This window comes from Rattus rattus, chromosome 1, assembly GCF_011064425.1.
Source record: "Rattus rattus isolate New Zealand chromosome 1, Rrattus_CSIRO_v1, whole genome shotgun sequence".
Classification (NCBI taxonomy): domain Eukaryota; kingdom Metazoa; phylum Chordata; class Mammalia; order Rodentia; family Muridae; genus Rattus; species Rattus rattus.
The window spans coordinates 248,753,232-248,780,384 of record NC_046154.1 but is presented as its reverse complement, the minus strand read 5'-3'; the positions used below and the strand labels follow the sequence as shown (position 1 = coordinate 248,780,384).

Genomic DNA, 27,153 nt, shown 5'->3' with positions numbered 1-27,153 from the left:
CATGCAGCAAGGCCAGCACCAACATGCAGGAGTCCGATGCCATGGCGTACCAGGGCTCCCCAATCATAAGTGAGTACCCTGCCTCAATTGCCCTAATGAGCCAGGACTTAGCAAAACAAAGACAGGAAGAACTTAGCCCTGGATAGCAAGAGGCCCAGGGCATGTTAGCAACTCCTGCCTTGAGCTGTGAATACCCATCAAGGTCACAGTGCTGGACAATACAGGTTTAACGGTGTGACAAGTGGCCATCCCAACCTGCACCAGGGAGAGATCTTGGTTCTTGGAAGCAAAGTCACTCCCAAGCCCACCACTCTTCAGATAAGGTCTTTTACTTCTTCTCGGGACCAGACAGCTGACATCCTGCCCTCAGTGCCTCCAGCACTGTACACACACACACACACACACACACACACACACACACACACACACACACACACACACACACACACACAGCTGACATCCTGCCCCTCAGTGCCTCCAGCACTGTACAAGCACACACACACACACACACACACACACACACACACACACACACACACACACACACACACACACACCCCACACAGAGCACAGGATGACAGGTGAGAACCTCATTACCTGCAGGGATCAAGGTTCCTGGCTGCTTTAGCTGGGCTGGTGCTTTTCCGCTCCTTGGCTTGGAGGTTCCGGGGCAGTTGGACACCCACAGTACAGCTAACTCGCAGTAGGAGTGCTACAAACAGCTGAGGGTAGAGCTCCAGTACCACGGTTCCCGATGACGGGGCAGACAGTACTTCATTCAGTGCACAGGTGGCCTGGGGCAGAGCCACTAGAAGGTCACATCTCCCTCCAGACCATAGCAATCCCTGTACCCCTGCTCCAGGATTCAAAGGGGTCCAGTCTTAGCATGAACCCATATACACTTGAAGTTTTAAGTCTCTAGGGAGAGGTAGGAGGAACTCAAGAAGCCACAGAGTAGATAGGACCCTGTGTAGCTCAGTCCTCTGGGCATTAGGCAGGAGAGAGGAACAGTGTGGCCTTCGTGGGGACAAACTTCAGACCATCTGTTCTTGGTTCCTTAGAAAGGAGAGGAAATTCTCACAGCTGCTTTCTTGCTTAAAGTGTGGCTGGACTGGGTTTATTTTTTTTCCACAGGATAAAATGTGAAGTGTGCTCCCTTGGGAGCTAACACCTGCTGGTCTTTATGAGCCCCAGCACAGCTGCCAGGTGCCTTTGGGGTACCCAGGCCTCATGTGGGGGCAGGGGCAGCTTGTAAGGTAGCCCCGGTGTCCCTACTCACCGCAAGGGGAAGCAGTGTAGCTACTCTGTCTGCAGTACTGCTCAGAAGGAAGGCTCGGCTCTCCTTGAACGGGACATCTTTGCTCATCTTCTCCAGGAGCAGCTCTAAGACCTGAGCAGTGAGGCTGGGCTCCACAGCCAGTGCCCGCCACAGGGCGCAGGTGTGACTGCAACAGGAAGGAAAAAATGCATCTTGAGCCACTGCTGGCTGCAGCACACTGCCTTATGCTGCAGCTGTCCCCAGTTCCACAAGGCTCGGACATGCTAGAATCAAATCTTGCTGGGAGAGATGGTGCCCCGATGTCAGATCTGAACTTGCACCCCAGGGTCTGGAAACAGCTGGCAGTAGAGGGCAGAAGGAAAACTGCTTGCCCGTACACCGAGGACCTAAGGCGGGAAGCATAGGGTCTCTAAGGGAGCTGCCAAAAGTAAAGATTAGGCTTCTCAGGAGGAAGCATCAGGCCCCAGGGACAGCACACAGTCAGGACCAAGGACACAAGGAAGAGGCAGGTGGAGCGTACTCAGGCATTACAGGTGGCAGGAGAGCCTGTCCATCTCATAGCATACAACAAACTTATGATTCCTATTAGAAATCAGACTACAAATAGCAACTCTAAGAGAATTGCTGCTTGCAAGGTGGTTTAGTGACTAAGGAGATTTGCCACCAAGCCCCATGGCGCACAAAAATATAAAAAAAAAAAATGAAGTATAAAAAAAATGAAGTTAAGAGAGCCAGAGACGGGGTTGGGGATTTAGCTCAATGGTAGCAAGCACAAGGTCCTGGGTTTGGTCCTCAGCTCCGAAAAAAAAAAAAAATCGAGTACACATCACACTTGTTAGACATATTGGTATCAGCCCAGATGAGGCAGGTGAGAGAACAGGTAAGTTGTGGGGCAGGGACAGAGCTAGGCATGTTGGTGCATGCCTTTAATCCCAGCACCCAGGAGGCGGATCCCTTCAGTTTAGGCCAGCCAGAGTTGCACAGTGGGATCCTGGAAGGGGGCGGGGGACTACCTAGGATTTAACAGAAAGAGCAACGAGTTCAGAAGACAGAGTGAGACAGATAGACAGTAAAGTTAGCAGCTTGGAAACAGAACAGAAATATCTGGGGGAAAAGAGGTTGAGGTTTTGTCTCATTGAGGTATAGAGGTACATGCCTGTCATCTCGGTACCTCAGAAGTGGAGGCAAGAGGGTCAAGAATTCAAGGCAGCCTCAGCTTCAGAGCAAATTTCAGGTCAGCTTGTCTCAGAACAAAATTAGACTGTGCAACACTACTGTACAGTTCAGAGGCCCAGTAGACTCAGAGCAGCAAGACACAGAGCATCCACACCAAGGGGAAGTTACATCTTAAAGACACTGAACCAGTCACATGTGGTCCCTTCACAGCAGCCAACAGAAGCCAGAGACTGTGACACTATTTCATGGATACCATTGGAAAGTCTCCAGGTTGCAAGAGCAAAGAGTGTGTGAGAACCACCGAACACCTGCCATGGCAAAGCCATGCCCAGTGCCGGAAAGGATTCACACCAGCACCTAAGTGTCTTGAAGCCAGGCTCGGGTCCTCTGATAGATGGCTGCACACCACCCGTAAGGCCAGGGCACAAAACAGGTCAGATTCTGTGAACCTCACACCCTTTGGTTGCAATGCTTCATATTTAGAGCAGCGCATAACAAATGGTGGGTGAGCATGGCGGTGGGCCACAAATCTGCATCTTCTATCACCCTGGTGTGTCAGGAAGTAGTCTTCAGCTTTCACAACCATTTATAAGCATGAAATCCCATCTTGGCACACAGGCTTGGCGTAACTCGCTGACCTGCCCCACTCCGATGCATGCGGGGCTCTTTATAGTCTACAGAAGATTGAAGCACCACTACTACTTAACAGCCCAGAACCGAAAGGCTTATGAACAGCCCCTGGAACGTACGGTAGATAAGACACGGCCATACCATAGAGCAGTAAGAGCCAGCTCGTATCTCAAGAGCAGTAAACTAAGCAAGTCAGAAGGAGTCTTCAGTCCTCTCACAGAGCTCAGGATAAGGCAAAGCCACCCACCCGCCACCCAGGAGCAGCAGAAGGGCACTGGTGGCAGACTGAGGGCTCAGCTGAAGAGTAAATGGGACCTGAAGGCTGGACACCTCTTCTGCCCCCATCTAAGCGGTGTCTGAAGTCTGCAAGTACAGAGAACCCTGCAGGGATGCCAGGAATTGCAGGCCCACCTCTGCACATCCGTGCCTCAGTGGGAAGTGAAATGACTGCAGAAGACCCCATGGGGAATATGTAAGGAAGTTCACCTAAATGAGAACTCCACCCTAGTGACGAAGGAGGGGCTGAGATGGTTCTGCAGCTAAGAGTGTTTGCTGCTTTTCAAGAGTTCAGATCTCAATACCTGTTTGGGATGCCTCACAACTATATGTAACCCTGAAGGACACAACACCCTATTGTGGCCTCCAGGGACACTCCCATCACACACACGCACACTCAAAAGAGACAGGGAAGAGAGACACAGATACACACAGGAGAGACAGAGAAGAGAGGCGTGCCCACACACACACAGAGTCTCTCCTAATGATGAATACAAACTGGTAGTGACACATGCATCATGTACCTTAATAGCAGGGACAGTTCCTGCACAGGTAGGGACCACACCATCTGGCCCAGAAGTGGCCTTAAGAATAACCTCTGGCCCCAACTAAGACTACAAGAAAGAGGAGACCAATAAGCCCATACCCTCACGTCAGGGGGAAAAGGAAGGCTGGCAAGAAGAGGAGGAGGAGTTTGGTGAGGGGAGGGATATTTAGGGAGCTGCATCAATACAGGGCAAACATGGCTCCTAGGCTCCTCAAGGCCCACGGTGGTCGTGGTGAAGTTTTGCTCACAGGTGCCGAGTGCTGTGAGTCACCGAAGCCGGCAGGCAGGCAGTCTGGGTGCCAGAGAGGATGATAGGCACAGTGGCCACCAGGGAGAGCTTAAGGAAGCCTGGCTTAGCAGGTACATCCAGGAAGGGTCTTAACCAGGATCTCAAGACATATGGAGAGGGACAGACACCTTGGGTACCTGAGAGGTAGGTCCATGGGGACTCATGAAGAAAATTTAGGGTGCAGAAGAGGTGCTGAAGGAGCACACACTATGCCATGCAGGGGAAAAAGCCCCAAAGATGGAGCATGGCTTCCACCAAACAAGCTCAGGGTACTGAGTACCTGTCAAAGGGCAGGGGGCTCCCCAGGAGACTGGACACCACAGCCTCGCAGTGCTGAGATGCTAGGAGGTACACGCTGTGCTGGGCGGCTGGAAGGACATGCTCCTCCTGGGTATCCCGCAGCTTGGCTCGCAACACACTCACAATCTCAGGTACCTGCAGACAGGACAGGCTAAGTGGGACGTTGTAGTCAGGCTTTGAAGCTCGGCACACATCCACATCAGGTATGACAGGGAGGGAAGGGCAATACACAGATATCGCTAGTAAGTTCCACAGCCTAGGCTATAAGAAGGAAAGTCCTCAGAAATAAATGCAGAGCTCTTGACGACAGGCTTATGGCAGTAAGATCTAAGACAACCCCCCCGAGGGTGTGATCTAAGAGCGAGAGCTTAGATCCCATGTGAGAAGAGACAAGTAGGCCACGGCCCAGTGGTAGCACATTTACCAATCTGTGGGAGACTACCCTGGTTTACACTCCCAGCCCTGCAGAGAAGGGAGGATGCAGAAGTCCAGAGTAGGTGGTTAAGGAGCAAGAAGTAAAAGGGGTTCCTTGAGCCTCCACAGTGTTCCTATAACTCAGCCATTGTCTGCTAAAGGCAGGACCCATGAGGAATCAGGCTGGGAGGCAGAGAGGGGGGACAAAGTGGGACCAATGGACTCATGAATAAGAGGAGGGTGGGGCCTGAAGCAATGCCCACCTCAGCTTGTGGGTGTCTTGCTGCTGTACAAAGCAGGTACACAAACACTGGGGAACATGAGTAAGGGAATGGGAAAGCTCTGGCTCCAGGAACTCCCTTTAGACTGCATAATGCAGTGGGTGGGTCTACAGCCTCACTCTTCTCCATAACGAGGCCTGCTCTAGGCGGCCTTGCACGGCTTGGCTTATGAATCTCCTCTGGCTCTACACATGGAAAGTGCCCCTCCCCCAACACAGTCAGCCAAAGCTGAGCGTACAGATTACAGAAGCAAATGTCATTTAGCCCAGGAGAATAGTGAACACTCTGACCAGAGTCATTTCCACCCCACCCACCCCCTTGGAACCCTTAGCCGGTACCAAAGTCCCTGAGCACCAGAAAGATTCTGGGTCCAATGAGGACAGCCCCATCTCTTTGGTGAATCCAGGAAGGGTACAGGAGGCTGAAAATCAGTGTAGGCTACACATGGCAGTGTCCTCCCTCGGGGTCTAGAGGGCTCGGGGGTGTGAGCATGATGAGTCATTAGATAGCCTTCCTTGGGTACAGGAAGTCGATCCCCCATGATTCACTCTCAGGGTAGCCTCCTATTGCCCTGCTCACCTGCTCCTTTACCTTCTCCATCTATGCCCTGCCCCAGCTGTGGCCTCAACAGGCCTGTGGCATCTGGCCACTGGCAGTGAAAGCTTCCTTGATGCTTCTGGCTCTACAAAGTTTGCTGATTGTTTCTTTGTGGGGGAAGTTGTGTTTGTTGAGATCTTGTTAGGACCCAGCTCCTCTCTGAAGTTGTGACAAGAGTTACTGAGTCTCTAAATGTTTTTAGCATTGGCCCGGGCCTACTGCTCAGGTAGTGATTTGTATGAAAAGTGCACTTTTCTACCAACTATGACAGCAGTGACCAGGCGTGGTGGTCTGGAAGTGGGAGCAGTATCCTTATCATTCTGGCTTTGAAGCCTGCCCTCATGTCTAAGTTCTGCCCAGAAACCTATTTCCTGCCTACATAAGCAGGCTTTGTCTGGTCTCTGTGGCCTCTTCCCTCTGTCCTCAGCACTTGGGAGTACACTTGCCTTATCTATCAGCTTGGTCTAGGCCATTTGTTCTCAATAGCTTCATGAAGGTATGGTCCCACTGTGGTGGTTCTAGCACACTGATGGTCATGAAACAACCATAAATCCAATTCCAGAACTTTCCATAACCCCTAAAGGAATCCTGCCCCACCTCTTTTCCAGCCCCTCAAACCTCAGATCTGTATTCTCTGTGGACTGTCTGTTCTATCTCATGTAAGGGATCATGCAGTGCAGGGTGAGTGCTGCTGCTTTTGGCTTCCACTACGAACAATGTTTCTCGGGGCTCATCTACATGGATGTGTTAGAACTCCGCCCTCTGTATGATGAAGAGCAGCCCGCTGTCCCACGTTTTCTCTTTCACAAACTGGCGGACTTTGCATAATGCTGCAGCAGACACTGGTGTGACACTTGCTGTGTTCCTAGGGTTTCCTAGGGTCACATGTAGCCCTCACACTGACTTCTTGAGCACATTCCGACTGTTGTCACAGGATGGTGTCCCTCTCCCCTAGCCACTTGCATTAGCATATGTGTCCCTTTCCCTGTGTTCCCTTCGAGCTGCAGAAGACACTCCTCCCATTGCCTGATACAGGTGCTAAAGATCTGCTCTAACCACCCTCCCACCTTGCCTCACTTGGAGCGTGGCCGTGTGCTTCATTCACAATCGTGCTATATCCGGAGGGACCTTAGTCCAGCTGCATGCTCCCCTAGAACCTCAGCGACTCTGTGTCAGACCAGAAGTCCAACAGCACCAGCCTGTCTGTAAGAAGCTCCTGTTGGGTCTCTCGGGGTAGAGAGGTTTCTCATGACCCTGACGGGCCAAGAAATCATATATGCCAAGTTACAAGATAATTGAGATGCCAGGTACAGACCAAAGTTTAAACTCTTGACTGGGCTCAGTAATTCAGCAGGGCAAGGACACCTGGCTCTATTAAAAAAACAGAAAAGGGGTTGGGGATTTAGCTCAGTGGTAGAGCGCTTGCCTAGCAACCGCAAGGCCCTGGGTTCGGTCCCCAGCTCCGAAAAAAAAGAAAAAAGAAAAAAAAAAAGAAGAAAAAAAAAGAAGAAAGGAAAAGAAAAGGGAGACCCAAAGCCATAAAGCTCTGCGAGGGGCTGGGCAGCGGCTCCTTGGACATCAAAAGCACAGGCAATAAAAAGAGAAGCAGGTGACACCAACCCCAACCTCGAAACTTCAGCAGACCAAGGGACAAATCGACAGAGTGCGTTACCACAGAATGAAGCACACATTTGAAAATCATATAGCATCCAAATGCATAAATGTAACAAACCCATTAGAAATCTCCGAGGGCCGGCAAGATGGGCCAGTGGCTAAAAACACTTGCCTGGTGACCTGAATTCTACCCCCAGAACCCCCAGAATGATGGAAGGAAAGAACTGACTCAGGTTGTCTCATTCATACTAAAGTCTAAAACGACAGAAACTGGCTTCAACAGACTTTCCCAAAGGCAATGCACAAATGGCCAATATACATATGCAAAGATGCTTCATTAACCGCCCAGGAAACGCATATCAAAATCACAGCGACCAGGCTGGAAACCCCTCGGTGGTCAAGCGTGTATACTGTTCTTACAGAGGTCCTGAGTTTGGTTCCCAGGACCCACACTGGGCAGCTCAAGCTCCAGTGCCTGTGGCCTCTGAGACCCTGCATTCTTGTGTACAATCATACACACATATATATAGATATATATACATATACACATACACTCATACACACTACATATACACATACACACATAACATACATTCATATACATACACATACACAAATACATATACACATATATACATATGTACACATACTCACACTCATACACATACACACATACATATACACATATATACATATGCACACATACTCACACTCATACACATACACACATACATATACATATATATACATACACACATACACATACATATATACATATATACATATACACATACATACACATACACTCATATACACATACATATACACATACACACATAACATATATATACATATACACACATACACAAACATACATATGCACACATACAAACATATACACTCATACACATACACACATACATATGCACTCCTACACATACATATGCACATATGCAATTTAGAACAAAACAAAAAACATGATGTGGGCTGGTGAGATGGCTCAATAGATAAAGGTGCTTTCTGCTAAGCCTGAGGACTCGAATTGGATATCCCCAGTGTCGCATGGTGAATTTCCCTATGGTGTCTTCTGAACTCGAGGTGTGCTATGGCATGGGTACCCATAAGTTCCCCTGCTCCCAAATAATTTTTTTTAAAGATTTATTTATTTTTATTATATATAAGTACACTGTAGCTGTCTTCAGATACACCAGAAGAGGGCATCGGATCTCTTTACAGATGGTTGTGAGCCACCATGTGGTTGCTGGGAATTGAACTCATGACCTCTGGAAGAGCAGTCGGGTGCTCTTAACCGCTGAGCCATCTCTCCAGCCTGCTCCCAAATAATTAAATACATACACGCGCACACACACAGAAGCACCATGAGAGTGTCTTGCTCTTCCAAATGACCCAGAGATGGGTTCCCAGCACATACAAAACTTTGGGTGGCTTATAACTACCTGTAACTACTGCTCCAGAAAATCCAACCCTCTCTTCTGGCCTCCACAGGCATACATATGCACACATATGCACACACACATGCATATGCACACACACACACGCATATGCACACACACACACACACACACACATACACACACATGCGCACACACACACAGAGAATCAGGATTAGAGAGAGAGCTCAGCTGTTTGTCAAGGACCCAAGCTCAGTCCTCAGCACCACATGACGGTTAGTAACTGTCCCTCATGCCAGTTCCAGAAGAGCTATTGGCATTTTCTGGCTCCCACAGGCACTGCACACACATGGTACAGACATATACATGCATGCAAAACAGTCATACACATAAGATAAATAAATCTAAAATAAAATTTAATTAAAAACCAAGATTTGTTATTTATGTATATGAGTGCTTTGTGCACACGTATGTCTGCATTGCGTGCATGTCTGATGTCCACAGAGATTGGAAGAGCATCAGATCCCATGGAACTGAAGCCATATGGTTGTGGCCACCATGTGAGTCCTGGGAGTCTGAAATCAGGTCCTCTGGAAGAACAGCCAGGCTCTTAACAGCTGAGCCATCTTTCCAGCCCTAAGTAAATATATTTTTTTAATCCTTAAAAAGCTGTTCGGTGGGGTTGGGGATTTAGCTCAGTGGTAGAGTGCTTGCCTAGGAAGCGCAAGGCCCTGGGTTCGGTCCCCAGCTCCGAAAAAAAACCAAAAAAAAAAAAAAAAAAAAAAAAAAAGCTGTTGGTTTGGTCATAACACCCAAAAAAGAAACAGATGTAGGGTTTTTACAGCTGTGCTCACTTGGCTCTCCATACCCATCAGCCAGGAGGCAGAAAGAACATCAGTGTTCACCTCTGGGTGACCGTACATAGACTGGCCACATGGACCTGGTGACCACCACCTCCTGCTCAATTCTTCTCCTCTGTCTGTATGAATACCAAGACACCCTGTGAAGTCTGCCAGGGAGCTTTGTGGCTTTGGAAAGGAGACTCAGGTGGTACACCGTGCTCTCTGCCTTCCTGCTCTGCCCCTCCAGGATCCCACCAGGCAGTACCTCACAACACCGGCTTCTCCATCAGCTATCCAATGGCACATGGATACCATTCCTGCCTAGAGGGCACACCGTGGGAACTCCCTCATCCCATCATCCTTCTGTCAGATGCTCTGTTCTTTTTCACTGCATAGCTCCTGCCTCAGGTATTAGCAGAACCCCAGAATACTCAGGGTGTTCCTACAGATCAGTAAGGAAAGCACAGACAACCCAACATGGAACTGGGCAGAAGACTAGTGTCCTCAAAGAGAAGTCATCAAATTATCCCGCAATCACCAGAAAATGCAAATTAAATCCTAACATGGAATATATCACAAGCCCATCACCAAAAGACAGAAGATGGAGCATTGGAAAACTACCACCACTCTCCAGGTACATCATAACTGGAATGTCCCCTCAGACAGCTGTTACAGACGCACAGCTAAGGGCTCTGGGATGGCAGATGAACCTATGTGATAGCCACAACAAAGGAACAAGCTGTGTGTCAGCACAAGGGGCTGAGTGACCTCACCTCCATACCATTTGCAAGGCACTTGTATTAGGAGATGGAGGTAGCCTGGGGTGTCCACAGGGGTCAGGGAAGACTTGGGAGCTGGCAGGTGACTCTGCCTGTAGATGACTGTGGGAACTGATACCCCAGCTCTTCTAGGATACTTCAAATTCAGTATAGAACCTCAAAATCCCCTCCAGCAAACAGTTGAGCCCACACCTTCCAGGACTCTAAATCCATTCTACAGCTGCCCAGCCTGGCGAAGCTGGACAGATCCAGAGGGACTGAGTGCAGGGACAGCCTTCACCCTCTCTGCACACCAAGTCCAGCCAGAGGTGCTTCCAAGACATGTTTGGAAACTACCGGTAGAAGACAGATGTGGGCTGCAGCCCATCCTGTGCATGAGCCTGGAGTTTCTTATGAGAGCCTGAAGTCCCATGGCTGGCAACCTCCCTGGGACCCGGTGACACAGTACACACATCTTTGGTCATAGGGTCAGGAGCTCAGCAGGAGTCAGCTCAATGCTGTTAGTGTTTGCGGCTTTGGATATGGTGGTAGTGGGGTCATCATATAGCTCAGGCTGATCTCAAACTACCTGTACAGCCGAGGCTGGGTCTTGAACCCCGATCGCCCGTCTCTCCACTTCCAGAGTGCTGGAATTAAAGGTATGTATGACCATACTTGGCTGCCTCTCTCTCCTCAGCTCCTAGGTACAAGTGATCCCCCTGCTTCAGTCTCCCAAATGACTAGGACTGTAAGAACAGAGTATAAACCATGCCGGGCTTACACCTTCCTTTTTCCTAATTCCTTTCCCTCCTCCTTGAGACAGGTTTCTCTGTGTAGCCCTGGCTGTCCTCGAACTCACTCCAGGCTTCCAGGCTGGCCTGTAAGATCCATCTGCCTCTGCCTCCAGAATGCTGGGATTAAAGGCGTGTGCCATCATTGCTCAGCTTAAATTCTTAATAAAGTTGCTTTTTATCAAGTTCTAAGTGGTCTTCAGATAAGAAAAAGATTTGTCTGTATCAGACCGAGAACAGGCACTCGCAGCGCCCGCCTCACCCTCCGCCCCGCCCTTGTCCCCTCAGCCCCTCAGCCTCCCTCACCTTCTCCAGCAGCACGTTGCCCCGCTCCTTCAGCAGGCAGTTGATCATGACTGTGGCAGCTCGGGAGCAGTTCTTGTCTGGGTCTCCCAGGCTCTCAAACATGGTGAGCAGGAGGCTGATGAGCTGGTCCGATGGGAGGCGCTTGGCAATAACCTAGAAAGGCAACACCAGAACGGGGAAGTGGGGAGACCTCAGGGGTCTAGCTCTGCCTTCTTCACCCTTCTGGGTCTGGAACTACTCCAGGTAGTCCTGTGCAGCTGCAGGCCGGGGATCAGACAGGGAACAGGAGGGTGACCTGCGTGGAGCTGCTCTGAGTGGAGCTGCTCCGGAACTCTCTAGAACACAGGGATTTCAGGCAGCTTTCCCACCTCAGTGCGCCCTGTGACCCTCGATCTGCCTCCTCCTCTTTCCCCCAACACAGAAACACACCAGAGGGAAGAGCGCCACACTGCCAAGCCCGTTACAGAGCCCAGCCCCTTCTGGGCCTAGGAACCCTTCCTATCAGCCTCTGCCAGAAACCCTGACCACACCAAGACCAGAACTGTTCATAGACAGGGCTACAAAACAGGACTCACTAAGGAGGAGCTAATTTGCCTACCCCTGGAGCCCTGCTGAGCTCTAGACAAGACATCTGGCTGGTGGTAAAGGCTGGACGTGGCACCCAGGGACTACGGTATACAGGGCACGAAAGAGACTTTTTAGCCCAGTGCTGTACTTCTAAATGCTGTGGGCATAGGGCCTGAGCCACCTGAAATCAAAGCCAGGGCCCGTGCTGGTCCATGAGTGTGGCTCTGAGCAGTTGTCAACTCTGGGTGGGACACCAGCACCATGGCCTCCACCTCTAGAAACCCACATCTTCAGTAAGGAAGCTGGGAGCAGGCAGCAGGTAGCTACAGAGAGTACTCGGATCCCTCCTGGGCATTCTGCAAGACCTGACCATTGAGCACACCTTGATCCTACCCAGACTGTGGTATCCAGAAGCAGGCAGGTATGAGAGACATGGCAGTGTTAACTAAATGGGCCTCAAACACCAATTCCTTGACTGAAAGCTGCTCACAGCTGCCCCTCAGGGCCTGCTGAGCGAGAGGTGCCAAGCACTTCCCTGGAAGCCCCTTCACCCCCGACGCTGCAACCCCTCTTTCTTGTACCTGGGCTATGCTGTGGCAAGTGTGGAAAAGGATGGTGGGGTCAGCGTGCACAAGGCCATCTTTCAGGGTGAGGAGCCGCTCAGCCACATCATCACGATGGTCTCGGGAGAAGCCTGAGGGCCAGAGCTCACTGAAGCCTTCCCTAGTGATTCCAGTCTGACCCCCATACCCAACTTCTGCTCCACAGTCCCCATGTCCCCAGCAGGGCTCACCCTCGTAGCCCAGCTGTAAGTACAGCAGGGAGTAGACACAGCCCACAGCTTCCTGGCGGGTAGTCGTCCAGGTGTCAGCACACCGTGGGGCAAAGAGACCGACCAGGAGACCCAGGTTGTGGAAGGGTACCAACGTCTGCGGGGAGATGAAAGGTGGAGGGGACCGGACTATAGTGATTCTGGGGAATAGGCAAGTACAACCTATATAGTAGGACCTACATTATAGAGGGGAGCTACATTTGCTGGACCCTCCAGCAAGCTTTTCCTCTTCATGCCTAGTCCCCTGGCAACCTGAGCACAGGGAGTGGGGCACTTCTATCTGAACTGTAGGAGAGCATGAGGACTCTGTTGACTCCCTTGAAACAAAACCCCAGATGGTAATCTGTGGACAGAGGAGACAGTGTAGCCCCTTTATCCTGAATGGGCCCCAGGCCATCTCTCAAGTTCTGCTCACCTTATAGAATGAACCTCTCTCCCTCCTTAGAGCAGCCTTGCCTCCTGCCTGCCGGAGGCTGTGAACATCCCCACCCCCGCCCCAAGGCCATACACCCATGCCTTCCTTGGTCCCCTCAGCAGGCCCAGTTCAAAGCAGGCCTCGATGCCCCTGAAACTCCACATCTCAAAAGTCACCAGACAAGAAAGGGGAATTTCAGGTCAGCAGTAAAAGGTTAAGGCAGGATGCAGACCTGGGAACGGGTGGCTGCTGGTCCCAGTATGGTTGAATTCATGGCCACTTTTATAAACCAAAAGAGACCCCGGTTATATATACCACACAAACACACATACCAGAACAAAACAATTTATCAAGAGAAAATGCCCATTACGATATGTTTGTAAAAGTCCACTCTCTGTTCCTGATAAAAAGTTCTGATGAACACAAAGGCCAGTGCCAAACAAAACTAAGTGGCTCACAATAAAGAGCTAAGCACAGCCCCCTAGGAGCGGCTGCTTCATCCTGATCTAGGGTAACCTATCCACGGTAGGTCCTTGCTCCTTGACAGAGAAGACTGTGAGGCCAGGGAGCCTGCAGGCTGTCCTGGGGCCAAGCAGAGGACTAATGGAGGGAGGGGTGAGGTCTGATGGAGGGAGGGGTGAGGGAGGGGTGAGGACTGATGGAGGGAGGGCTGAGGACTGATGGAGGGAGGGCTGAGGACTGATGGAGGGAGGGCTGAGGACTGATGGAGGGAGGGCTGAGGACTGATGGAGGGAGGGGTGAGGTCTGATGGAGGGAGGGCTGAGGTCTGATGGAGGGAGGGCTGAGGACTGATGGAGGGAGGGGTGAGGACTGATGGAGGGAGGGCTGAGGACTGATGGAGGGAGGGCTGAGGTCTGATGGAGGGAGGGCTGAGGTCTGATGGAGGGAGGGCTGAGGTCTGATGGAGGGAGGGGTGAGGTCTGATGGAGGGAGGGCTGAGGTCTGATGGAGGGAGGGCTGAGGTCTGATGGAGGGAGGGCTGAGGACTGATGGAGGGAGGGGTGAGGTCTGATGGAGGGAGGGCTGAGGACTGATGATGGAGGGAGGGGTGAGGACTGATGGAGGGAGGGGTGAGGACTGATGGAGGGAGGGGTGAGGACTGATGGAGGGAGGGCTGAGGGCTGATGGAGGGAGGGGTGAGGTCTGATGGAGGGAGGGGTGAGGTCTGATGGAGGGAGGGCTGAGGTCTGATGGAGGGAGGGCTGAGGTCTGATGGAGGGAGGGCTGAGGACTGATGGAGGGAGGGCTGAGGACTGATGGAGGGAGGGGTGAGGTCTGATGGAGGGAGGGGTGAGGTCTGATGGAGGAAGGGGTGAGGTCTGATGGAGGGAGGGCTGAGGTCTGATGGAGGGAGGGCTGAGGACTGATGGAGGGAGGGGTGAGGACTGATGGAGGGAGGGCTGAGGACTGATGGAGGGAGGGCTGAGGACTGATGGAGGGAGGGCTGAGGACTGATGGAGGGAGGGATGAGGACTGATGGAGGGAGGGCTGAGGACTGAGGGAGGGAGGGGGGAGGGCTGATGGGGGGAGGGGTGAGGACTGATGGAGGGAGGGCTGAGGACTGATGGAGGGAGGGGGTGAGGACTGATGGAGGAGGGGTGAGGACTGATGGAGGGAGGGGTGAGGTGAGGTCTGATGGAGGGAGGGCTGAGGTCTGATGGAGGGAGGGGTGAGGTCTGATGGAGGGAGGGCTGAGGATTGATGGAGGGAGGGCTGAGGTCAGGAGTCCAGTACTCACGCTGACTTGCAGGTGCTCCAGGAAGAACTGCAGCAGGCAGGCGCCTAAGCCAAGTGCTCGTGCCCGCTCGTGACCCCTCGGGGACTTGATCCATGGGCTCAGGTGCTGTACAAGAATGGACCTGACACAGGTGCCTGCTTGGGGAGCAACCCAGGAGGGCAGAAGCCCACATCCCAAGTGGGACTCTGGGTGGCTCCCACATTAGGGTCTGCTGTAGCTCACCCCTGCCCACTTGAGACGGCTGAGAATGATCCAGGCCTATTAGGCAATGGAGGCCTAGACTAGGGAGTGGTGCTGGCCCGGCCCACTGTAACAGTGGAAGGAATGGGAAGAACACCGGGGCAGGGTGTGCATGTTGTCATCTTGCTTGCCTCAAGTGGTTAGGAGACTGCAGCCAGGACTCCTGGGTTCCATCCCAGCACTTGTGGTGGTCAAGGAAATGCTGCAGGGGCACTGTCTGATCAGAGCTGCCCAGGCAGGCGGATGGGATGAGTTCAGATGCCCCTGCCCTGGAGAGACTGTCAAACGCCTCCAGAGTGCCTAACCACAGTGGGGGACAGGGCAGGAAAGGGGCCAGGAACTAGGTAGGATCCTCAAACTCCATCACCTCCAGCAGTGTACACCCACAGCGCACCTCTACCATGATCTGCAGGCCTCGGGGGGTCATGTTCTGCCGCAGCAGGCTTGTTAACAAATCTTCGAGGGCGCTCACCGTGTCCAGATACAGAGACTAGAAGAGAGCCAGCCCCATGATGCCACTTCTTTCAGGGCCCTGCTCGCCCCACCCCATCCCCGTCCTTGGACATGCAATACCTCCTGGCAGACCCCGTCTTCCCCCTCAGGCTCAGGCGGCAGGGCCATGACACTGTGCAGACAGCTGTGGATCACATCTGCCCGAGCCTGCTCCTCCAGTGCAGGCTCCAAGGTGCTGAGCAGCAGGTTAAGGGCACCAATAGGTGGTCCCACAACATCTTCTCCAGCCTGGTCCCCCAGAAGCCATTGGGCCTACACAGATGGTCTGGCTACCGCTACACTCAGAATATTTCAGATACATAATGCAGTCTACACATCTGCATACAGATCCCCAGGCCCACTCAGTGCAGAGGGGCAGGAAAGGATACACTAGGTATGTACAGGCGAGCATGGCTTTCTTCCGAATGGGCGTTCTCAGGTAGTCTTGGGGTTCTGCCCTGATGAACTCCTTTGGGAGACAGCATATAACAGGCCCTCAGAGGAGACATCGGCCTCCTGCCTGCTCCCACTGTCTCTCCCATGAAGTGGGTGGTTGAGGCCTCTGAGGTGCAGGGCTCTGTCTGCCCACTCAACCCCAGGCGGCATCACTGAATGCCTCTGGTCTCCCCAGGTCCCACCTCCACTGCCTGCAGCAGCTGACGGGCTCACCATCATCTGTGCCACCAGTTCTGCTTTCCGTGAGAAGTGGAAGGAGCTGGCTTGTGTACCACTGCACATGGCCTGGCTGACCATGCACAGGCTCTGGACGAGGCAGAGCTTCAGAGCCGGGTCCTGAGGGAACAGCTGGCTGAAGCAGGTTTGCACACCCACCCCCAGAACTACTGTATGTAGAGTAGCCACAGAGCAGAGCCCAGCCTCGGAAGCTGTAGTACACGCCCAGTCTTGAATAGTCAGAGACACTGTCCACAGGGACCAAAAAGCCCTACAGCAGCCTCCTGACCAAGGAGGGATCTAGGGCCTGGGGAAGTTCCAGGGCCTTGGCCCACAGGGGAACTGCTGTGTGGTAGGACAACTTCATAGGAGACACGAGAGAGGCCATTCTGAGAAACAGAGGGCCAACCCTCTACTCCTATGGGTGGGGAAACAAAAAACTAAAAGAACCTCACCAATCCAGCCCACCCCCTCACCTTGTGAGACTCCCCGTGCCTCAGGGAGAAACAATTGCTCCTCACAAAGGCCTGTCAGGTTGGTACCAAGGGCATCACACAGGAAGTATGTTAATGAGACCAAGGGAACCTATGGCCCTTTTCAAGGGATCTGGGCTTAACTAGCCCTCCCCTAGGTGATCTCTGGGGCCCAGAGAAAGGCAGTCCCAAAAGCATTGAGAACAGAGCCAAAGGAGTCCAGAGCTGTCGCTGGGCTGTGGGGGACACAGCTGTAAGTGGCCAATCAGCTGGCTCTAAAGATGTAGCCCAGGACCCATTACTCAGGCAGAGAAGCCTTGCTCTGCCCTCAGCAGGAGCTTAGCTGCTACAGCTCCCTCAAGTGCTGCTCCAAAGGGAAGTGGGCGGAGTCTCAGTGCTCCTCAGTTACTCCAGGACACTCCCCCAGGACCATCACGGCCAGGAAGCCCAGCCAGCTCTAGGTTTGGCTCTGCCCCAAAGCCCAGCCCAGAGGAGAGAAAGAGAAATAGCACAGTTCACACAGAGTTGGCGTACACTATACCTTGGTCTCTACCTTTATCCCCAGAACCTAAAGAGCAGAGAGTGACATAAATTAAGACTCTGGCGCTGTGTGATGGGCCCACACGGACAGCTGCAACGCCCACCTTGGTGTTGAAGCACTGAAATATGCTGCGGAGGATGTCAGACTCTACTTTGGCCAGCATCAGTTCACGGGGGGCCTGTGCAGCCACGTGCCCATAGCACAGGATCAGAGAGCTCTTCAACTTTTCCACTTCATGCTCACTTCGATCCTGTGAGGCAGGGGAATCAGCAGGGCACCAGTTACTCAATGCTACTCTCCCAGGGAGCCTTGCCTTGCAGAGCTTCCTGTACTCTAAGACTCCTGGAAAAGCCAGAGCCAGCCAGAAGCTCCAGAGGTAGCATCCAGGGATGGCACAAGGGCAGCTCAGGCGCCCACACATGCCACTGGGAACCATTTGTTTGCAAGAAAGGGCTGAGGAACAATGGAAAGAAAGCTGGAGGCCTAATGACCTGATACCAACATCAGAAAAGGCGGCGTGGGAGGTGGGTGGGTGGTATACACATCAAGTTCTACACTAGCCAAGGTTATATAGTGAGGCCTTGTCTCAAGATAGAGGGGGGATTGGGGTTGGGGATTTAGCTCAGTGGTAGAGCGCTTGCCTAGCAAGGGCAAGGCCCTGGGTTCAGTCCCTAGCTCCGAAAAAAAGAAAAAAGAAAAAAGAAAAAAAAAAAGATAGAGGGGGGACTGGAGAAATGGCTCAGTGGTAAGAGCACTGTTCTTACAGAGAACCCTGGGTTCAATTCCCAGCATCCACATGGTGGCTCACAGCCATTCATAATTCCAGTTCCAGGGGATCCAATACCTTCTGACCTTAGTGGGTACCAGGTATGTACATGGTGCATAGACATACATGCAGGCAAAACCCTGGTACACATGAAACCCCAGGGGAATACATAAATCTGAAAGATAGAGGAAGAGAAAGAAGAGGAAGACAAAGAAGAGGTGTGCAGGTCCTTGCACACCTGGGCCAACCCTCAGGTTCCTTGAGCAAAGCACAACGGTAAGTGTCAGGCATGATGGGAGAGTCTTATAGTCCAAGCACTTAGGGCAAAAGACAGACAGCTTGGCCATGAGGGAGGGTACAGCTTTGAGTCCCCAGCTATTGTGGTTCAGGTAGGAAATGTCCTTAGAGCTCAAGCTGCAGGGTTAGAGGAATAACATTTGAAAATGTCCCTAAAGTTCACATGTCCCCAGAGTAGCAGTGTTCAAAGATGGAAACCTTTGAGAAGTGATTGGTTCATCAATGGACTAACCCAATGGCCCTCAACCTGGGGGAAAACAACCCCCCAGATATTTACATTACGATTCATCACAGTGGCAAAATTACAGTTATGAAGTAGCAATGAAAATAACTTTAGGGGTCACCACAACATGAGGAACTGTATTAAAGGGTCACAGCATCAGGAAGGTTGAGAAGCTCTGAATTAACCTCTGACAGATTCAAAACCATAGGTTTAGAGGTGAGTGGGTTTCTTGGCTCCTGGGGGATGAGCAGCTCTCTTCGCCTGCCCTTCCACCATTCCTGGCCTGCACAGGCCAAATGCCGAGGGACCACAACCTCTGTACCTAGGAGACAGAGACGTCTTCCTCCTCAAAGCTGATCTCCTCAAGCGTTTCACCAGAGCAGCAGAAAACTGATCACCTCAGACCCACTTAGAGCTCCTCTCATAACCCACAGCTAGAGGCAGCCGCCCCGACCAGCTATGGCTTCTGTGGGAGGAGAGCCCAGGCCCAGAGGAGGGAATGGAGGATACAAACAGCTGCAAAGCATGGTGCTTTCTTGGTTGACTCTAAGTCTGAGGGAACCCAGCCCTAGCCTTCACCTTGAGAGAGAGCAGCCGTCAGAAGTCAGGAACCCACCCTACTGCAGACATGAAAAGTGAGGCAGCCACAGACAGTTACCTACTCACGTGGACGCCGTTCTGGGTAATGACCGTCTTACCTTAAAAATGCTAAAGATGCTGGTGGACTTCCTAAACACGTCTGACCTCACAAAGTCCTCCAGCTGTGCTAGCGTGTCCTCAAGGTGGGTAATGGCACAGATCCCAAAGCAACAGGCAAGGCCCTGGGGAGGTGCAGGGGTGCTCACTCTGGGCACAGTGGCCCAGCTGCCCGCCTGCTGTGTGTGTGTGGGAGCATGCATACACAGTACATGAAGTGCCACACACACACAAACGTAAAGGCACACTGAATACATGAGAACATACGTACATGCAAACACGGACCTCTATGCTCACAGTACGGGTGGCTGGCTACCCGAGAGAAGCAGAGGAGCACTGCCTGACAGCCCGGGGCATTAGGGACTGCCTACCTCCTGCTCTGTCTCTTCTTGGTATCTGGCTGTCTCCAACAGCTCTCGGAGGTGTTTTCTCACCACCTCCTTACTTGAAGCAGCACCCAGTGTGGTTCCTATGCATTTGTACAGGAAATTCTGGAACAAAGGTAGAGAACACAGACACCTGCACTTTGGTGTGTACTGCTAATGGGGAGCTGTATTCTTTCTTTTTTCTTTTTTTCTGAGATACAGTTTCTCTGTGTAGCCCCAGCTGTCCTGGTATTAGCTCTGTAGACCAGGTTGGATTTGATCTCATAGATCCGCCTACCTCTCAGGTATTGGGGTTAAATGTGTGCACACTATACCCAGCTTCTGGAGAGCTAGCTGGATTCCCAGCAGGACACAGAAGGGTCCTCCATGAGGATGGAGGGGTGAGCCCCAGGCTATGTCTGAGGAACGAGTAGCAGACAGCACCCCCCATCTCCCAGCTGTTAACTGCAGTGAAGAGGCTCCTAACCCTGCTTGCTTTTCCTGGCTTGGCCCAGGGTTGCCAGAGTCAGGAGACAAAGACAGACAGGAAAGATCAAAGACTCGAAGCATGGGAGCTGAGAGCTCCCAGGGACTGTGTAGAGATCTCTGACCCCAGCTAGCTTGTCTTGGGCACCTTCTCCTGAGGAGTCCCGCTGTAAGAGGGCAGTTGCTTGCACATCTCCTGGCTCAGCTGGCAGATCCATACGTTGTCAGATACCACGATCAGGGTGTCTCGCAGGAACTGCGGGTGAGAGGATAGTGAGGGCTGGCTGTGGGGCCTGAGGCACAGCCTTGTCACCTGATAACCTTAGGTGACACCTGTTGGTAAGTGATCTTGGAAGGTGGGTAGCTACAAGGCAATGCTGAAGCACAAATGGTGCTCAACTAGGCTGGGGATGGGGAAGGAGGGAGAACACTTTCTGTGTTCAGGATGAGCAAAAGTCCCTCAAATTTGGTGCTGGGGAATAGAGGGTAGACTCTCCTGTCATAGAAATCTGAGACCAGCCACCCTCCCACTGCTGAGGCCAATTCCTCGTCATACCACCAGGTGAGGTTGGGTAACGACACTGGGAAGGCACAATACAGCAGTCCCACATTTGCTGACCCAGCCCTCTATGCCCAGGCCCACGATGTCCCAGAAAGGCACAGACAGGCCCTTGGCCTTCTGTCCTATCTCTCACCACTAGAAGCTTTTCTTCCCACTCCTTCAGTGACAGCGTTTCCTCGGTATGCTCTGAAATGACCAGTAAGCCCATTGGCTAGGTCCTGCCACACAGGCTCATTCCTGCATGCATCTGTGGCCCTCCATGCCCAGCACCACCTCCTTGTCTTTGGAATCCCCAGGGGGGAATACAGAAACCAATCACACCACAGTCTGCACCCCTTCCCTCATGTCCCCAGTAACATCTCTTGAGCCACTCGGGCTCTTTCTTAGATTACAGCTGAGAGTATTTTTTCCAACCCTGATGACACACTGGGCACAAGTGGGGTCAGGGGTGGCTAATGGGCTTCTCAGCCTCACTGGCCTCACCGTCCAGGTACTCCAGCAGCACAGGCATGGTTGTCTCCCACCGCTGGCCCAGTAAAGGGTGGATATTCTGATGCATAACCTTCAGGAGGCGCAAGGAGGCTGCCCCACGCCCATCTCCCAGGTAGGGATTAGAAGACACAACCTGAAGGAGGGGAAGGAAGGGGGTTGCCTAAGCACGGAGCCGCCTGCACCTCCGGGTCCCAGTGCCCAACTTGGGCACCAGCTTCCCAGAAGTGAAGGGAAGACAGAAAACACAGCGGGGTGGGGGGAATGTCAATGACATGGTGGCAAGGGTCCTAGCCTGGTACAGAGCTGACAGGGACTCTGGGGCGGAGAGTCTGCTCTTCTATCAGAGTAAGCACGGTCAAGCTGACACCTACGAGAATATCCCATGAAGGACGGCGTCACCCGCACGTGAGCAGGGACATAGTGACAGACTTTGCTTACCAGCAGTCTTGTGGTCAGAGCGAAGGGAGACGGGAGGTTTGCTGGACAAGAAACATGGAAACAGTTACAAGGCAGGGATAGGATAAAGGATGGGGATCACATGCACAAGCAGCCGCTGGGGTGGGAGAACAGGCAAAAGCAGCAGCGGGGGTGGGGTTGGGGTGGGGGTGGGGGATCAGCAGTAGGGGTGGTGCGGGGCAAGGGCAGAGAGCTGAGAGAGGATAAGGTGTAAGGTCACAGCGTCGGTGGGGTCAGCCAGGGGCACGGTGGTTGGGCCTCCACACCATTTGCGTTGTACTGGATGAGGAAATCATCTGCCCCTGCCTCCTGCCTCTTCAGGGCTAAATGCACAAGGCTCCTGCAGAGTGGGGTGAGGGCCCCAGTGAAGCGCACCGGGGTGAGGAACTCGAGGAGGTAGGGCCAGAGAACCTGAAGGACAGAAGGCCATGGTCTGTGGACTGTAGGCAGGTGGGCACGGCCTCCAGGGCAGTAGAGCTGACAGAACTTGATCTCTACAGCTACACAGGAGCAGGGTAGCTTTAGAGGGGCCCATGCTAAGACAGTCCGGCCATTGCTGAGAGATCCTGAGCACTGCCCAGCTCCTGTCCTCTGGAGGCCACACTCTCCACTCTAGGTTAGGGACAGGGAGGGGAGGAAATCTCAGAAAGGGAAAGCTCAGACAACTCATCTCAGGTCAAAGACATGCACACTCACGCTGTTCATCCTGTCCACGGTGGTGCTGACTAGGTAGAGGGTGCGGATACTGACTGCCCGTACACTATCTGCTGCCAGATCCTCCCCATCGGGGCCGGGCTTCTGAGGCTGGGGAAGAGGCAAGGGAGAGCATAGATGGACAACTGTCCACACCAAGATCAGCATGAGACGGGAGAGCATAGACAGACGACTGTCCACACTAGGGTTGGCATGAGACGGGAGAGCATAGATGGATGACTGTTCACACCACAGTCAGCATGAGACAGGAAAGCATAGATGGACGACTTCACACCAGGGTCAGCATGAGATGGGAGAGCATAGATGGACGACTGTTCATACCAGGGTTAGCATGAGATAGGGAGAACATAAATAGACAACTGTCCACACCAAGGTCAGCATGAGACGGGGAAGGCCGGCAGACTCACCAACCCTGCCCCTGAGAGCATGTCTGTCGGCTCCCACAGGCAAGCACACCAAAATCACTCAAGAAAAGCTGGTGGGATGGCTTGTTAAGTGCTTTCTGTGTGAGACTGGCAAGTTGGGTTTGATTTCCCAATCCAATGGCCCAAGGAGAGACCTAAAAGTTGTCCTCTAAGCTCTATATGTAGTCCATGGCATGTGACACACACACACACGCACACACACACACACACACACACACACACCTCTCTTCCCCTCCCTCCCTCTGTCCCTCTCCGCATCTGCTCTTGTCTGCTATAAGTAAGCTACTGACTCCAAAGAGCCTTGATCTGCTGTCAAGCCTGGTAACCTGGGCTAGAGCCCCAGAATTTACATGGTGGAAGGAGAGAACCAGCTCCCACAAAGTGTCCTCTGCCTCCAAAAGGTTTCTCCATCCACACATTCTTCTGCATAAACTAAGTAAGTATTTTTAATTCGAGGGGAGGAGGTAGAATATAGATTTTTTAAAAATTCTTCTCTCAGGCTGGAGAGATGGCTCAGCGGTTAAGAGCACCATTTGCTCTTCCAGAGGTCCTGAGTTCATCCAGAGGTCCTGAGTTCAATTCCCAGCAACCACATGGTGCCTCACAACCACCTGTAATGGGATCTGATGCCCCCTTCTGGTGTGTCTGAAGACAGCTATACTGTACTCATATTCATAAAATAAATAAATAAATCTTTAAAAAATTCTTCTCATATATTCCATTCAGGATGCAGCTTCTCCTCCCTTCCCAGTCCCCACCCCACTCCCCATCCGCTGCTCCTCCATTCCTCTTCAGACAAGGGCAGGCCTCCTATGGAGTATCAACCAAATCTGGCATTTCAACAACAACAGATTTACAGTACCTACTAGGGGAGTCTATCCAACTTTTCCAATATTAAAAAAAAAAAAAACAAAAAACTTCAAATAGCAAATTATTGGGACTAAAGACTGAAACAGAGGATATGGCCTTCTTCAGCTCTTGTCTAATAACTACAAGCTCCTGTGAAGATCAGAGGTCAAAGGAGGCGCCTGACAGGCAAAGGTGTGAGAGCACTTTCTGGAACCCGCATGATTGGAGAAGGAAAACATCTCCCATAGGCTGTCCACAAGTACACTAGCATGTGCGCCTACACACATCTATACACACACACAAATAAATAAGATGTCAAGAAGATTAGAGGCTAGAGACAGCTCAGTGGTTAAGAACATATGCTGCTCTTGCAGAAGATCTACGATTGGTTCCCACAACCAATGCTGAGCAATTCACAAGCACACCAACTCTAACACCCATTCTCTTACACACACACACACACACACACACACACACACACACACACCACACACACACTCTCTCTCTCTCTCTCTCTCTCTCTCTCTCTCTCTCTCTCTCTCTCTCTCTCTCTCTCTCGCCACCTTTTTTTTTAAAAAAGGAATTGACCTGTGGCCAGGCTTCCACCAAAGGTGGGCTGTTACCCATGACCTCCAGACAATGTCATGACCTTTAAGACAAATGCATGATGGGCCTTCGAGATGGCTCAGTGGGTAAATGCATTGACCATCAAGCCTGATACCCAGTTCTATCCCAGAGACCCACATGGTGGAGACAATCAACTCCTGTTGTCCTCTGGGCTTCATATATGTGCTGTGACATGTGTGAGCACACACACACACACACACACACACACACACACACACCAGTAAATGTGATTCTATAAGAAAGAGAAGGTAGATCAGAGAGGAGTTAGAAGGGTAGGAGGTAAATATGAGCAACGCACCTTATATGAACTTCTCAAAGAATAAAGCATGGTTCAAAAGATGGGACAGCAAACCAGAACACTGCTCTTACAGAGAACCTGGTTTCCTAGCACCTACATGGTGGCTCACAACCGTCTTTATCTCCAGTTCCAGGAATTCACTCCCCTTTCTGGTCTATGTAGGCACCAAGCATACATGTGATGTGTATTCATACATGCAGGCAAGTATTCATACACATAAAAAAGAAATCTGATTTTCAATGATACACACAGAAGTCCTGTCTGAGGCACTGCATATGGCTCACTGACAGAAGCACAAGAAGACCACTCGTGGTGGTTTGAGGGAGAAAGGTTACCAGTAGGCTTGGATATTTGAACACTTGGTCCCCAGTTAGTAGTGTTGTCTGGGGGAAGTTGTGGGATCTTTAGGAGGCGGAGCCTGGCAGGAGGAAGGACGTCACTGGGGCAGGCTTTGAGTGGGCTTGCCCGCTTTCTGTTCTCTCTGCTGCGTGCGTGCATTTGAAGATGTGAGCACTCAGACCTCTGTTCCTGCCATGCCAGCTACTTGCTGCTATGTCTCCATCATGAGGGACTCTCATCCCTCTGGAACCAGACGCCTGAACAAACGCTTCCTTCCATAAGTTGCCTTGGTCATGGTTACCATGGTTGCATGGTTGGATTCAGAGCTAACCTTAGGACAATCTCGCTTTTCTCATTCCAAGAGAACTGGCACACTCACTACTCTGTTTGACCAGGCTGCCCACTCCACTGGCACTCATTTCTGTACTAATGAACCCAGTGCCCAGGGCAGACTAAGCAAGCCTGATGCCAGTTAGCTCCACTCACCCCTACTTACAGTCTACCTTGCTCTCCTTCAAAAGAAATCGGCGTTTGGTAACTTTAAACAGAAGAAAGTCAGTTTCTGTCTTCTGCCTCTGCTTGAGTTGGGTGTCTCACAAGATGCAGAGACCCTGACTCAGAAACCAAAGGGACCCTCAGCCCACACAGCCCACACAATCACCTGCTGTCAGGCCAGATGCTCTTGGTAACCAGGGCCAACAGCACTCAAGAGAAACGCAGGCTGAAGAGCCTGACACCCAACAGACACAGAGACAGCTCGGTCCTTACCTCCTCGGCGGGCAGAGCACACTGCTGCACAATGTATTCAACCATCATCTCACCTCCAGGCTGCTCCAAGTAGCCGTGGTGGGCCATGGCACTGATCACCTGCACCACAGCCCGTTTCACCTGCCCAGAACCACAAGAAGGTCAGGAAGGGCCACAGGAGCCACATCTGCTCCTGTGCTATATCTGCACCCACACCTGCACCCACAGCTGTATCAGCACCACACCCATGCCCACATACACCTACACCACACCTGTACCCACAGCAGCGCCTGCACCTGCACTCACACACATCAGTGTGTACACACACACATCAGTGTGTACACCTACACCACACCTGTAGCCACAGCAGCGCTTGCACCTGCACTCATACACACATCAGTGTGTATACACACACATCAGTGTGTACACCTACACCACACCTGTACCCACAGCAGCGCCTGCACCTGCACTCACACACATCGGTTTATACATCCACGCCCACAGCTGTACCCACAACTGCTGCAGGACCTAACACCTGGACGCTTGCTCAGCTCTCAGCTCTCAGCCCTTTGGTCACTAGTGACACGTGCAGCTCTACAAGGGAAGGCCTCAGAAGTCATCTCACCAATCGCATCCTCTATGGGCTTTTCCCAAGAACCCTGACCTCCGGCTTTATCTCCCACCCACTATCTAGGTGCATAACAGAGCGGTCCCATCTGCACTGCTCATCTGGACACAAGCTATAGGACTGGTCTCCATCAGGACTGGCTCCCTGGGTGACACCCATGTTTCCTAGGATACGTTATGGACCTGGGTGTTAGACCGTCCCCCAGGCGATGTTTCCCAGACCTTTATCCCAAGCATTCCTAGTCCTGAGGTTGCATGGCCAACCTGATAAGCCCAACTCAGCAACATTTACTCAGAGCCAGTGTCTCCTCCAGCGCACTTACCCTAACAGATCTGGCCTTTGACCCCAGCCTTAGCTTGGCACAAGTCTCCCAGGAGCCTGAGAATGCTTCTGCTTCCTGGAATGTCACATCCAGCACAGCTGCCCCAAGGAAGCTCAAGGAAGCGTCCTGAGATTCTCTCCTGATATCCCCACACCCGGTCATCTAATGTGGCTATGGGAACAGGGTGGGCCTGGGTTGGTGGCCATCTGCCCAGGCTGAGCATGCATGTGCTCACTCCGTACTTCTAACGTCTCATTGTTTGGACCCACAGTGAGGGAGTGTACAGGTTAGGAGGCTGGGATTTGAGTTTGTGTCAGGAGCTCCTGAAGAAGGAACGGTAGGATACACAGGCGGTCCC

The 27,153-nt window shown here is 52.1% G+C and overlaps 1 protein-coding gene across 2 annotated transcripts in view; it reads right to left on the bottom strand.

Annotated features, from left to right (window-relative positions):
• Mroh1 (maestro heat like repeat family member 1) overlaps positions 1 to 27,153 on the bottom strand; it is a 58,439-nt gene that overhangs the window by 4,887 nt on the left and 26,399 nt on the right. Inside the window, exons 11-32 of one of the 2 annotated variants that reach the window (XM_032917388.1) lie at positions 25,867 to 25,986; positions 22,543 to 22,650; positions 22,113 to 22,257; positions 21,829 to 21,869; positions 21,382 to 21,523; positions 21,032 to 21,084; positions 20,485 to 20,592; positions 19,857 to 19,976; positions 19,488 to 19,610; positions 17,607 to 17,753; positions 17,504 to 17,530; positions 16,487 to 16,609; positions 16,207 to 16,286; positions 15,899 to 16,013; positions 15,720 to 15,815; positions 15,086 to 15,190; positions 12,873 to 13,008; positions 12,661 to 12,773; positions 11,513 to 11,665; positions 4,478 to 4,632; positions 1,280 to 1,445; positions 598 to 794 (exon numbers count right to left, since the gene is read on the bottom strand). In XM_032917388.1, coding sequence (XP_032773279.1) covers positions 598 to 794; positions 1,280 to 1,445; positions 4,478 to 4,632; positions 11,513 to 11,665; positions 12,661 to 12,773; positions 12,873 to 13,008; positions 15,086 to 15,190; positions 15,720 to 15,815; positions 15,899 to 16,013; positions 16,207 to 16,286; positions 16,487 to 16,609; positions 17,504 to 17,530; positions 17,607 to 17,753; positions 19,488 to 19,610; positions 19,857 to 19,976; positions 20,485 to 20,592; positions 21,032 to 21,084; positions 21,382 to 21,523; positions 21,829 to 21,869; positions 22,113 to 22,257; positions 22,543 to 22,650; positions 25,867 to 25,986 — 2,573 coding nt within the window. The remainder of the gene's footprint in view (positions 1 to 597; positions 795 to 1,279; positions 1,446 to 4,477; positions 4,633 to 11,512; positions 11,666 to 12,660; positions 12,774 to 12,872; positions 13,009 to 15,085; positions 15,191 to 15,719; positions 15,816 to 15,898; positions 16,014 to 16,206; positions 16,287 to 16,486; positions 16,610 to 17,503; positions 17,531 to 17,606; positions 17,754 to 19,487; positions 19,611 to 19,856; positions 19,977 to 20,484; positions 20,593 to 21,031; positions 21,085 to 21,381; positions 21,524 to 21,828; positions 21,870 to 22,112; positions 22,258 to 22,542; positions 22,651 to 25,866; positions 25,987 to 27,153) is intronic. The other variant, XM_032917391.1, reaches the window with a different exon arrangement.